This window comes from Nanorana parkeri, unplaced genomic scaffold (genome assembly GCF_000935625.1).
Source record: "Nanorana parkeri isolate BGI_ZX_2015 unplaced genomic scaffold, ASM93562v1 scaffold435, whole genome shotgun sequence".
Classification (NCBI taxonomy): domain Eukaryota; kingdom Metazoa; phylum Chordata; class Amphibia; order Anura; family Dicroglossidae; genus Nanorana; species Nanorana parkeri.
Genome location: NW_017306703.1, coordinates 843,542 through 857,028, shown reverse-complemented (window position 1 = coordinate 857,028; position 13,487 = coordinate 843,542). Strand labels below are relative to the sequence as shown.

The 13,487-nt window shown below is 40.9% G+C and overlaps 1 protein-coding gene across 3 annotated transcripts in view; it reads left to right on the top strand.

The window, feature by feature from the left end:
* Window positions 1–6,915, top strand: part of MED1 (mediator complex subunit 1) — a 51,624-nt gene extending 44,709 nt beyond the window's left edge. The window contains exons 17-18 of one of the 3 annotated variants that reach the window (XM_018560164.1): window positions 929–2,169; window positions 6,673–6,915. In XM_018560164.1, coding sequence (XP_018415666.1) covers window positions 929–2,169; window positions 6,673–6,719 — 1,288 coding nt within the window. In that variant the 3' untranslated portion in view covers window positions 6,720–6,915. Of the gene's footprint in view, window positions 1–928; window positions 4,347–6,672 lie in introns of those variants that run through there. The other 2 variants (XM_018560165.1, XM_018560163.1) reach the window with 2 other exon arrangements.
* Window positions 6,916–13,487: the final 6,572 nt, after the last annotated feature.

Genomic DNA, 13,487 nt, shown 5'->3' with positions numbered 1-13,487 from the left:
AAAATTAAACATTATTATAAAAAATAAAGATTCTTTTTAAAAAAAAGAAACAACTGTTTCCTATTGGCCGGGACCTGTTAGAGTCTTCCCGGCCAATGAATAACAACTGGGCGGAGCCGGCCGTGACGTCACGGCTGGCTCCGCCAAGTTGTCATTGTTTTATGACCTGGGGACACTGATCTGTCATTGCAACTAGGCGGAGCCAGCCGTGAGATCACAGATGGCTCCGCTCAGCTGTCAGTTGCGAGGCTTTTGGCCAGCCAATGGCCGGCCTTCCCCCTGCTTCGGGTTTCACTTCAGCTTAGTTGAGCCGAAGCATATGCCTTCGGCTCGGCCAGCTTCGGGAGCTGTACGGGCTATAGTGAATAGCCCATACAGCAGCCCTTCGAGCTCCGGCGGCCGAAGTATCAGCCAGAACTACGGCTGATCCTTCGGCTAGCTTTGTGAATAACCCTCTGTAATTAATTGTAAACATATTAAACTTGCATATTTTAGATGTTTGTCTATTAGAAGCTGTATGAAGCAGCAGGGGTACAAATAGGGGCATCAAAGCTGAGCTCTGGCTCCGAGGCTGCTAACTGCAATTTAAACGAATAGTAAGATCTCAAGAGACCACTTTGGCAGTACAGGCAATTGTACCAATCTGCTGCTAGATGTTGACCTGGACAGATAACTATTCTGCATTGACATGCCATTGTGGATTAGGGAGAATTACAGACATATTGGCGTGTAGTAAGAAATTGCTGTGTTTGTTGTATATAATGCATCACAGGTAGTAGCTGTTATTTCAAGAGCAAAATGCTAACAATTTAGAGGTGAAATACATAGTTCTTCAGTAATTAGGATAATGTACTTGTTTGACTCTTATAATCTCTTTTTGTGTACATATCTTAAACTTGTGCCTTTTTTCCCTTCTTCTGTGACATAGGTGCATGTCTATTCCAGTCACCATGAGAGCTATTCGCAGGAAAGCAGAGACCATTCAGGCTGACACACCAGCTTTGTCTCTTATTGCAGAGACTGTGGAAGACATGGTGAAAAAGAATCTGCCTCCAGCCAGTAGTCCAGGATATGGCATGACCACAGGTTCAAATGCTTTAAGTGGTATTACAACTCCAACCAGCTCGTATTCCTCGGGACCCATCCCTGCCCTATTTAACATGGGGGTCAAAGAACGACATGACTCTACTGGCCATGGTGAAGACTTTAGCAAAGTAACTCAAAATCCCATCCTAACCAGTCTTCTTCAGATCACAGGAAATGTGGGAGGAAATCTTGGTTCAAGTCCAACACCTCCGCATCTTACTCCACCACCTGTTTCCTCACCAGCAAGTAATACAAAGAACCATCCTATGCTTATGAACCTATTAAAGGAAAACCCAGCACAAGATTTCTCCACTTTGTATGGTAGTAGCCCTCTTGAAAGGCAAAATTCTTCTGGATCTCCTCGCACAGAACTAGGTCCATCTTGTACTGGAAAGCCAAAGAAAAAAAGGCTCCGGACAGGTGCCGAAAAGATGAAAAATCAGACTGAAGATGATTTCCAGAGGGAGCTTTTCTCTATGGATGTGGACTCACAAAACCCAATATTTGATGTAAGCATGACGGGTGATGCACTGGATACACCTCACATCACACCAGCACCTAGCCAATGTGGCACTCCACCAACAGTATATCAGCAGCCCATGACTCATACCCAGTCTGGTATGCAAAGAATGGTTCGGCTCCCAAGTACAGACACCATGATTCCAGATGTCACAGATATCCTGTCAGACATAGCAGAGGAAGCTTCAAAGCTTCCAGGGACTGGGGAAGATTGTCCTAACCTCGGCACTCCTGTCAGAGACTCCTCTAGCTCTGGACACTCTCAAAGCACTCTGTTTGACACAGATGTATTCCCAGTGGATGGTTCTGGTGGTGGAGATAATCCTTATGCAGATGCAGCTGATCTTATTGCGGAGGCCAACGGAAGCCCCAACAGTGACTCTTCTAATAATTTCTTCAACAGTGTGGACTTTAACCCAGAGTTATTGAACAGCCAGAGCGGTTTTACAGATGACTTCAATGAAGACAGCAGCCAGAGTGATGATCATGATTTTAAGGACTTTCCTGGCCAAGGGCTAGCATCACTGAGTGTAGTTTCAGGAATTCCTATTGATGGGAGTGAAGGCAAGTATAAGGTAGGGTCAGGAGCTGAAACAGTAGATTTCAGCATCATTGGAGGTGGTAAAGGACTAGGTGTGGTAGATATTCTTGAAGCACATAGTAGGAGCCAGAGCCCCTTACTTGGAGGAGAATTAACAAAAGATAGGCCACAAAAGCAGAGGACTAAAGAGGGAAGCAATGGGGGAGCGGGAAGTATGAGTGGAATTCAGGGATCAGGGTTAGATGCAAAATCTGGAAAACGCAGCAGAACACCCTCTAATGATGGTAAAAGCAAGGATAAGCCACCTAAACGCAAAAAAGTAGAGTCAGAAGGAAAATCACCTTCTCACATTGCCAGTCGACCTTTTACCCCTCCTACCAGTTCTGGAGGTTCAAAATCTCCAGGGACATCCGGAAGATCCCAGACTCCTCCTGGCATGGCCACTCCTCCCATACCCAAAATTACTATTCAGATTCCCAAAGGCACAATGAGTGTTGGCAAACCGTCTTCCCATAGTCAGTATTCAAGCAGTGGTTCAGGAAATTCTTCAGGTAGCAAAAGTCATCATAGCCACTCATCGTCCTCATCCTCTTCATCATCGGGAAAGATTAAGAACAGTAAGTCTGATGGGTCTTCTGGTATGAAAATAGGAGGAGGAGCAGGTGGAATGTACACTGGACAAACCGGATCCGGAAGCAGCCAGTCTAAAACTGGTTCTCAGTCCCTCGGAAAGCAAGGGTCTTCACCTATCACCAAGCATGGGCTAGGCAGTGGAACTAATAGTTCTGGAAGTAGCAAGAATAAACCACAAGGAAAACCATCTGTGCTAATGAACCCCTCGCTGTCCAAACCAAATATTTCCCCCTCACATTCTAGGCCTTCTGGGGGTTCTGACAAGTTGTCATCACCAATGAAACCAATGCCAACCACTCCACCTTCTTCCAAAGCCAAATCCCCGGTTGGCTCAGGCAGTTCTCATATGTCTAGTGGAAGTTCCAGTTCCACTATGAAATCCTCAGCAGGTCTTGTGTCTTCAGGATCTCTTTCACAGAAACCAAACTCATCATCTTCATCCTCTTCCTCTTCTTCCTCATCATCTTCATCCTCATCATCATCATCTTTTTCAGGTGGCTCCAATGTCTCTCAGAATCTCCATGGTAGTTCCAAAGGGAAGTCCCCTAGTAGAAATAAGAAACCTTCTCTTACAGCAGTCATAGACAAACTTAAACATGGGGTGGGAACTGGAGGCCCTGGTTCAGAGGATTCTATGGAGGGAGCTGGTGGGGGAGGCAACCCTGGAGCCCCCTGCCATGGAATGTCATCAAAACATGGACTTGTAGGAGGTGAATTTACAGCAAAACGGGAGAAGAGTGAAAAAGACAAATCAAAGGTTTCAGTCTCTGGAGGATCTTCTGATCCTTCCAAGAAAGGGGATTCTAAGGGGTCAGGGAGCACCGGTGTAGCTAAAATTATCATCAGCAAGCATGATGGAGGATCACCTAGCATCAAGTCAAAGGTTACTCTTCAGAAGCCAGGTGAAGGAAGTGGAGATAGCGTGAGATCACAAATGCCTAAGAGCTATGGCTCCCCTTTAATCAGTGGGTCAACCCCAAAGCATGAGCGCTGTTCTCCAAGCCACAACAAATCACCAGCATATACCCCACAAGCCCATGATAGTGAAAGTGAATCGGGGTCTTCCTCGATCGCTGAGAAATCTTATCAAAATAGTCCTAGCTCAGATGATGGAGGAGGCGGTAGCCGTACTCAACCAGAGTACAGTGCTGAAAAACACAAAAAACACAAGAAAGAGAAGAAGAGGCTAAAAGACAAGGATAGGGATCGAGAAAAGAAGAAGTCTTACAGCATGAAGCCAGAGAGCTGGTCAAAATCACCAGTTTCTTCTGACCCAACGCTGTCCATGGGCGGAGGCCCTCTGCTGTCTTCAGATAGAGCAGGACGACCCAGTCCAACTTACCTAATGGGTGAAGATGATGATTTAATGGATGTGGCTCTGCTAGGGAACTGAACATTGTATTATAATAGCAGGAATGGGTGTGCTGGCTATGCGTGTTATATGATATATATGTATGTCCTTTTCTTGCCTGTAGATATCTTGCAGTGAAATTTATAACTTGACTAATTCGGTGGTGACGAGGATTAGTCAACTATTTTATTTTGAATTACTCCATTTTAAATATGATACCTTATAAAATATATCACAGAGTCCAGACATGAAAATACATTTAACCACTTTGTATAGCATAAGGAGCTATTTACCTATTGAGTGCAGGGAAAAGAACCAGTTGACTAGCAACTGCTGACATCATCGGGGTGGAAACCCTTCAGCGATGTCACTAATTATTATTAAATTGATATTTAAGTATTGCTCCAATGGAAAAAATGGGTGCTCCATTGTGTTTAATTAGCAGATCCACTTTAAACCCTTCAGTATTTTTAAAATATATGCACCAATTTATGGTGCAGATGTGAAGTGTAACATTGTGAGAATGTGTCATATGAACGTCAGTATCTCTATTGATTTTAGATTGGAAAAGGTCTGCCGACACAGTACGTCTTGCTAAATACAAAAGACCTTTCTTCTAAATGGCTGCACGTTTCGCACCGACTAAAATTCAGCTGTGATTAAAATGCCTTATTTTTATAAACATCCCACTCACGCATTTGTATTCTTGTTTATTTGTAATTATTATATTTTAAGAAGTTTACATTTTATGTTCTGTACATACCCTTCCTTTCCTATGTGTAAATAATTCTGATTTTATTTTATTTTTTTGTCATTTTACTTAAGTGCTTTTTGAAAAGAGTTCAGGAAATGTTTGGTATGAAAAATAAAACCTTTGGTATTAAACTTGTTACAGTGAGATCTTATTTTTAAGCTGTACAGGTCCCCATAGAAGTTATTTGGCTGGTGATGTGATAGAAGGAATTTAAACAATGTCCTCAATTTGATTATGGTTCAGTAAACATAATTGTAGAAAGGGCTGTTTGATATTTTTTGGTAACTCGTACTGGTTTGTCATTTGTCTATTGCAGCATTATCATTTTAAACATGTTAAGTACAAAAATGTGGTATAGCCCAGAGCAACAAACAAAATCCTTTTTTGTATTCAGTAATCGGCTCTAGATAGCTGTTACCAGTGATTGGTTGCTTTTGGCAATACCTCCATATTACCAGTGTTTTTCCCGGCTCACTCTATGCTTATCAGCCATATCTTCAGAGTCAATAGAGCTTTTTGGTGGTTCCTAGATTTAGCACAAACTTGGTCTCTTCATGCTAAAGTGTTAGGTGATAGGCTTTGTAAGGTACTGTAGATCTTTATTATATTCCAGGGTTACACATAAGTAATTAGCCCCTAGGTATATATACATAGTGAACAAATACTGGCCAAACTTGAACTATGAATAGCGGTGATTGTTTTGTCATGCTCTGTACTAATTTAAGTAGTTGGAGTATTTAGTAGAGTTAGGGATTGGGTGCAGGTATCAACCTCAGAGCATTTGGCACGGGCTATACCAGTTTAGTAAAATTGAAAACAAATGTTCAGATCTAGAAAGGTAAAAATCCATCAACCAGTGTTATGTTAATGTTACCTGGTGCTTGAGAATGCCTTTTTAATGGTTTTTTTTTATTGTAGTATAGGTTTTTTAGGACTCTAGAACTAATGCCATAGGGGACCTGGCCTCTTCTCTGTAGATGTTGTTCTACCTGCTATTTTTTTTTGAGATTGCTATAGTTTCCACTAGGGTTACTATAAAAGTTCATCCACTGAAACTCGTTGTAGAAAAAAAGTAAAATTAGGCATGGCCTGATTCCAACTTCCTGCAATAAAGGTACTCTGACTTCAAACTGGTCTGATGTACCTGCTGGCACTTGCTACATGCATATCAGCATAGAAGCCCCAGTGACTTCCTTGGCTAATTGCTAGGTTCCGTGTTTATATACATTTAAATAATTATTTTAAAACATTTGTATTTTTTGTTTACCATTTACTTTTTAAGATATATTTATTACAGTATGTGTGTGTGTGTGTGTGCATGTGTGTGTGACATGAGAGTAAGGAGTGAATTGGAGTTTTTAATTCTGGAGCAGAATTAAAGAATGGCTGAACCCATAAAACATTGAGTATTGTTGTGTAATATACAATGTGACCCCCTTCACAAAAATGGATGGACGTGCCGACGTGTGTTTAATGATTTTGGCAAATAACCGCAGGAGTAGCCTCAATCAGTTTTTGCATACACAGTAATGTTTTTGCTGTGGATGTTTAAATCAAGCAGTATTCTATGCCATCAGTATGATAAGTACTAGTTCATAGGCAGCTCATGGGTACTATAGGCAACCAGGTTTTAGTCCAGGTATGAGGGGGCGAGCTTAGCTGTAGTCTTGGGTAGCAGGAAAGTTTGTTAGTGACTAGATCATTTTATTTAGTAATATGGTTGCCTTTTTTTTTTTTTTTTGGAAGTAAGCTGTATAATAATATATCCCCCATGTCTGTGTACTCCAGTAAAGAGAAACAGAAGACATTCACGAATGGAGAATCTGATGGTGTAATCAAAACGGAAGATGGCCTTTCTGGAAAGAGAGGAAGTTCGGGCGTTTGCCAGGAAAACCAGTAGTGCCTTTGGAGTCTGTGCAATGGATTGTGTCCACTCGCACCGATCCAGTGTAGCGTGCACACACCGGTGTTTCTTAACTCCTGCTCGACTGAGGAATGCAGTTTGGGATCAGAATTGACATTAAAACTTAAGCATATTACTCTTCTGGTGGAGTTAACACAAAAGCTGCTCAACTATAACTTCCTTGTTAACACTAACTCAACACTAAGTCATACCTTTCAACAACTTAGGAGTTTAATACATTCAAGCAAGCAAGGACGTATGCCTACAAAGCCTTGCCAAACTGTCTTTTTCTTTTGGACAAATGTATATTAGCCTTCAGTATATCACCTGGTTTGCTTCAAAAAAGAGCTAAGATTTGGGTCAAGATATCTTCAGAATAGCTAAATGAACATTAATAAGTTTAACAATGATGGAAATTAACGCAGAAATGCGTTTCTGATCCTGCTTGTGATGCAAGCAGTGTATATAATGAGCATATGGACTTTATGTAATCACCTCAAGAGCTTAGAAATAAGATATTTGTTGTGAATTTGGAATTTGGTGGCCCAAGTGCTTTTTATACAACCAAACACCTGGAGTGACAATCTGTTATTCGCTTAAAGACCAAGATGCAACAGAACTCTTGAAGCTATGAAAACAGTCATTGTGTAGACACGGTTTTAGTGCTAAAGGAGGAAAAAGCTGCCCAGCACATTCACTGACAGATTGATTTGAAAGTTATTTTACTGTTTCTCTAATGGAAAAATCAGTGGAGATTTTAGAACGGGCTCAAAAATGATTGCGTCTTAATCTTAAAGAAAAAGGTTAAGGACTGGAACTAAACTGCATCCTTGCCATACAACGTTTAACAGTCCACACTTGTGTACTCTAGTTGATGACTTATGATTGTACTTCTGTTAACAACACTATTGACCCAGTATTGTGCTGGAGTCCAAACATAGTATCGTACATGGCTGAAAAAGCCTAGTCTATCGAGTTCTATGAGGTTAATGTTTGAAAGTCTGGCCAGTCCAATAATAGCTTTTGACGCACCAGCTCTTCCAACAAAAGCCATAGTTGCCAGTTGTGCAGTCAAAGCATGGCTATACCTGTAGGTTGTGATTGCAGTGAAACTATGGCTGTCTGTTTGATTTTTTTTAAAGTAACCTACCTAACATTGTACTAAGGTCTGTGTGTGAATTATTTCATTGGTTATGTGGAACAAGGAGTAACCCTTTACCATCTTATTACCTAACACAAATTTTGGAAATAGGTCTCAAACGGACTCTAAAAATACTAAAACAAAATAGTTTGGCATTTGTAAATAGAGGATGACTGTTTATTGTCTTAGCTGTATAAATCTATCACTGAACTAATGTCAGAATTTTTGTATTTTTGCTGTAGTTTTATTTATTTAAAAATACATTGCCTGTAGTTTTTTTGGACAAGGAAATAAAACATTTAGAGAAATCTAGATACAACATTTTTATGTTCTGAGTATCTTAATATGCCCTCTTGAAATAAGGTGAATGCAAATTTTTATAGCTTCCCTGTAAATTCAGTCTTTTACTTTAGCACTGCTGGAAAATTTTGTTAAAAAATGGATTGGGCAGAAATGTACCCATGTTATAATTTTTCTATTTTTGGTTTTTATTTTAGGTTTTTTTTATGCTTTTATTTTTTTATCCTTTTCGTTTTTTGAAAATACAATTTAGACATTTTGCCGACATAAGACTCTGAAGAAAGCAATCAAACAATGAATATCATCTGAATTTGGGGGGCTTATAACCAATCTGTGTTCGGAAATGCGTTTGATTTGTATTTTTCATCCATCACAGTAAATACGGCCAAAGGTTTTGCTGGACCAGCAGTGGGAGTTGGGGAACCCTAATTATATACCTCTCTGATCTGTACCTTACCAACATCCTTATTTGTAAACATACAGAAGAAGGAAACTATAGTTAAGTGATTCAGTCATGAGTTCTGGTGGTGAACTCACAACTGAAGGTGAGCATGCCATGGTTGTGCAGGAATGAGGGATTTTCAAATATTTTGTCATTGTTTTGACGTATAATCTTTTATTGGGGTATAACCTGAATTTCCCTTTTACAGTAGCAATTTCACTGGAGCATTATCCCTTCATTGCATTAAAATGTAGCAAACTCTCATTTCTTGGCTCTGTTGCCCGTTCCCCGTTAACAAGGATTGCTAGCTAACTGCTTCCTGTACACTGGTTAATGAGAAGTGAACTGAATACCAAGTCTGTTACAGGATTCTACCCACTTTTGTGAGACTTCATCGTCTGTAATTATGTCATACACATTTCTCAGAACTAGACTACAGCTAAGGGTTAATGTGTAAGAAAATGGCAACACATGTGAAAATGTGCCCGTACACATTAGAAGGCAGCCAGCATGAGGACAAAACCATGCGCACGCCAGCTGTACCTGCTTGTTGGTGTAGCAAGGCACACAGCTGGGCACCTTTGGCAATCAGACAAATATATCTTCTCATGTCTGTAGGTACCTCACGATTAGCATTAGGGGGTCTGTGAAGAGTAAATGGGCAAAAGAAAGTAAACAATTGCTTACGTGCAGCATAGTGATCTCCCAAAAAATTGGTCTATCAATTAATATTTAGGGATCTGTACTAGGGAACTACATTTATATTTTTCTGTCCAATATAGCCTGATAAGGTAAGTAAAACTGTTTTTTAGTGTTTCTCTAGACAAAAATGAGCATTTAATCTTTACAGCTCCGGGGGGGAGAAAGCACCACACTGCAAGTTTTATCCTTTACCTGGAGTTCTACTTTGAACATTACAACATCTGGCAGTCTATTATTTATGAGCAGACAGTATTTTCACACATCTGTCGTAGTAATAGTAAGTACAATTATTTGATATTACAATTTTAAAGATTAGTATTTAAAGTAGTGCTATTACAGTTTTAATCAAAGCTTACCTAGCATGCCTATGCATTTAATGCACGTCATACTAATGAGGGGTAGACCACTCTGTCACCACTTGATGTAAAAGTCAAAATATAATTACTTTGCCTCAAAAGGCCATTGCAGTGCTCAAATGGTGCTTGCAATGTGCCATTCATTCTAAATGGAACACTAAAATGTTGTGCTGCTGAAAATGCTAAATGTACGTTGTGATGTGCTTGGCAGCCCATTCAAATTAGTAGGCTGCTGTAATGCAACACAATAACACATGCGTTTAATGCACTGCACACTGGTATGAATGATTCCTGAAACATGTTATACTTACCTTAAAACAATTTGCATGCATAGAGGAAAAGCAGAGATCTGGTGGTCATTCCCCAATATGATTTAATTGTTTCTCCAACAAGCTATGTATTTTTATTAAAACATTAGTTTATTGTCCATTTAGCACTTTTGTCTCTTCTACACCTGTCATAATTTATTGGTTTATGACCATCTTTTTTTTTTTCTTTTAAGCTCAGGCTACCAGTCACAGATCAGTAATGGGATTTTATATCAGCTGCACCATGGTGACCACTATCAAGGGGCAATCTGTATATTGTTTATATTTTACTAGATCTTTTCTGCTGTCCACGGTTGTGCTAAATTACACCACGGAGAGGTGTACTGAGAGGTATTTAATGCTAACTAGCAAAACTGTGCCGTTCCAAAACAGGCAAGGTTGGGCATATTACACAAGATGCTTAAGAAGTGTCTCAGTAGGCAGTGTGTGAAGGGGAGGAGTGCAGAGTGTATGATGGCAGGCTGTATCTGCAGGTAATGAGTGTGAAGTGTATGATAGAGGGATATGTGCAGGTGAGAAGTGCAAAGAATATGAGGGCAGGCGATGTGTGTAGGAGAGGAGTACATGACAGCAGGTGCTATGTGCATGAGATAAGAGCATAGAGAATGACAACAGACAGTACAGGTGACCCTTTGATATACAAATGGTGGTTATTGATCTATTCATAATTAGCAACAAAGTCAAAACATAATCATAGCCATGCAGGTGAATGACAGGGGCAGGGAAGTGCGCTGCATGAGGGCTCCTATTCACAAAACTCACGAAGAGTAAAGCAGCTGGATGGGAATAGTGCTCTTCACACAGAGTTTTACAGAGGTTAAACTCTGTGCCCTGGAACTGGGCCTACTAAACTTGAAGCAGGTTATTTCAGGACAGCGGAGGTGGTGGGGAGAAAACCGAAGGAAGAGCAGTGTTTCAGTGGAATCGGAGGCTAATTGAGGTTAAAAAGGGCACACCAACACTGATAGGGGTTTATACATGTGCTGGCCACTGAGAGGTTAATGAACATGCATGGGGCTGAGTGATTAAGGCACATGAGAGAAGACAAGTAAGAGATTATAGCATGTGCTCATGGGTTGACAACTGGGTTAGCAGTTAGAAGTGGTTAGCACACATGGGCTGAGGATTGGGTGTGAAGGGGTTAGCGCACATGGGCTGAGGACTGGGTGCTGAGGAGTTAATGCACATGCTGTTGCGACTGGGTGCTAATGCTCATAAGCTGGGGACAGCTCACTTAGGGGTAATGCACATACACTGCATACTTGACACTGAGAAGTTAATAGTCATTAACTGGCAACATGTACATGAGGGGTTGATACTTAATAATGTTAGAGCTGATCAGTAAGGGTAATGCTCATATGCTTGGAGACCGGTCACTCAAGGGGTTAATATGCACACTCATCTCACTGTCTCATTGTTCGCATGGATACTAGAAAGTGAGGTGTGTGTGCTGGAGGCAGGATACAGAGGAAGGACCATTGTATTATTTATTAATGAAAAGACGTGACTCCAGACCCCTATGAATATTTCAGTTTAGTCAAGATGTGCATATTAGCATGCTCTGCTGACAAACTATATGCACAATGTGCTTTCCTCAGCTTGCAGATGTGGGAAACTTGCTGAAGGAGAGGCTGGCCACCATCTTCATGCTATTATTATGGAGAAATCCTGACCGCTTATTTGCTAGTGTGGGACCCTTCTGCTATTTCAAGATTTGATAAATATCAATGTATAATTCTATTATTACTGGAACCAAGGATTTATCTCGCTACTTACACAGAACCTGCAACACAGGCTACCACAGAGCTCACCCTGAGTGACATAAATGCATGGAAAATCACAGATGCATACTAAAATCACATATAAAACCTGCAAACAGCTGCCACCTGCCTGGCTGTTTAAATCTTATGTTCAGTCCATAATGGCATACAATTCACCTCTTAAGCCATGAGGGGTGAGCAAATTCAGAAGATTGTGATTCGGAATATAAGTTGCAGTCCAATATTCATTATAAAAGAATAATAAGAATTATAGCTAGTGCAAAAAACGCAGTGTATACAGTATTCCACAATATACCTCCCATGTATATATACGCACGGACACACACACACACTGATCAGCCGTAACATTATGGCCACTGAGAGGGGAAGTGAATAACATTGATTATCTCATTACATTGGCACCTGGATGTGGCTGGCATATATTAGGCAGCAAGTGAATATTTTTTTCCCCTGAAGTTGATTTAATGAAGCAAAAAAAAGCACAAGGACTTGAGCAACTTTAACAAGCACCAAATTGCGATCGCTAGATGACTGGGTCAGAGCAACTCCAAAACTGCAGCTCTCGTGGGATGTTCCAGGTCTGCAGGGGTCAGGACCTATCACAAGTGGTCCAAGGAAGGAAAACTGGTGAACCGGCAACGTGTAGTCCGATCCAATAGAAGAGCTACTGTAGCTCAAATTGCTGAAACAGTTAATGCTGGTTCTGATAGAAAGGGGTCTGAACACAGTGCATCACAGTTTGTTGTGAATGGGACTGTGTAGCCACAGATTTTTCAAGGTGGCCATGCTGACCTGTGTCTATTGCTAAGAGCACCTACAATAGGTACATAAGCATCAGAACTGGACAACAGAGCATTGAAAGAAGGTGGCCTGATCTCATCAATCACATTTTGTTTTACAACATGTGGATGGCAGGGTGCGTGTGTGTGTTGTTTACCTGGGAAAGTGATGGCACCAGGATGCACTATGGGAATAAGGCAAGCCAGCAGAGGCAGTGCTATGTTTTGGGCAATGTTCTGCTGTGAAACCTTGGGTCCTGCCATTCATGTGGATGTTAGTTTGATAAGTACCACCTACCTAAAAATTGTTGTTGACCAAATACACCCTTTAATGGAAACCGTATTACCTGATGGCAGTGACCTCTTTCAGCTGGATAATGCGCCCTGCCACAGTGCAAAAATTGTTCAAGAATGGTTTGAGGAACACAACAAGTTTGAGGTTTTGACTTGGCCTCCAAATTCTGCAGATCTCAATCCAATTAAGCATGTGTGGGATGTTCTGGAAAAACAAGTCCGATGCATTGAGGCGCCACCTTGCAACTTACCAAATTTAAAGGATCTGCTATTGACAGCTTTGTGCCAGATACCACAGCATCCCTTCAGAGGTCTAGTGGACTCCATGCGTCGATGGATCAGGACTGTTCTGGCAGGAGAAGGGGAACCTACTGAATATTAGGCGGGTGGTCAAAATGTCATGGCTGATCGATTGCATAATTTTTTCAATCCGTTAGATAAATCCAAACCTCATGCCCACAATAAACCCACATACTTGCCCTACAAATGGCACTTATGGAATTATCTTACAATGCAAATACTTGTCCTGCAGGGCATTACCCTTAACACAGATATGAATGTACAAATATTTTATAT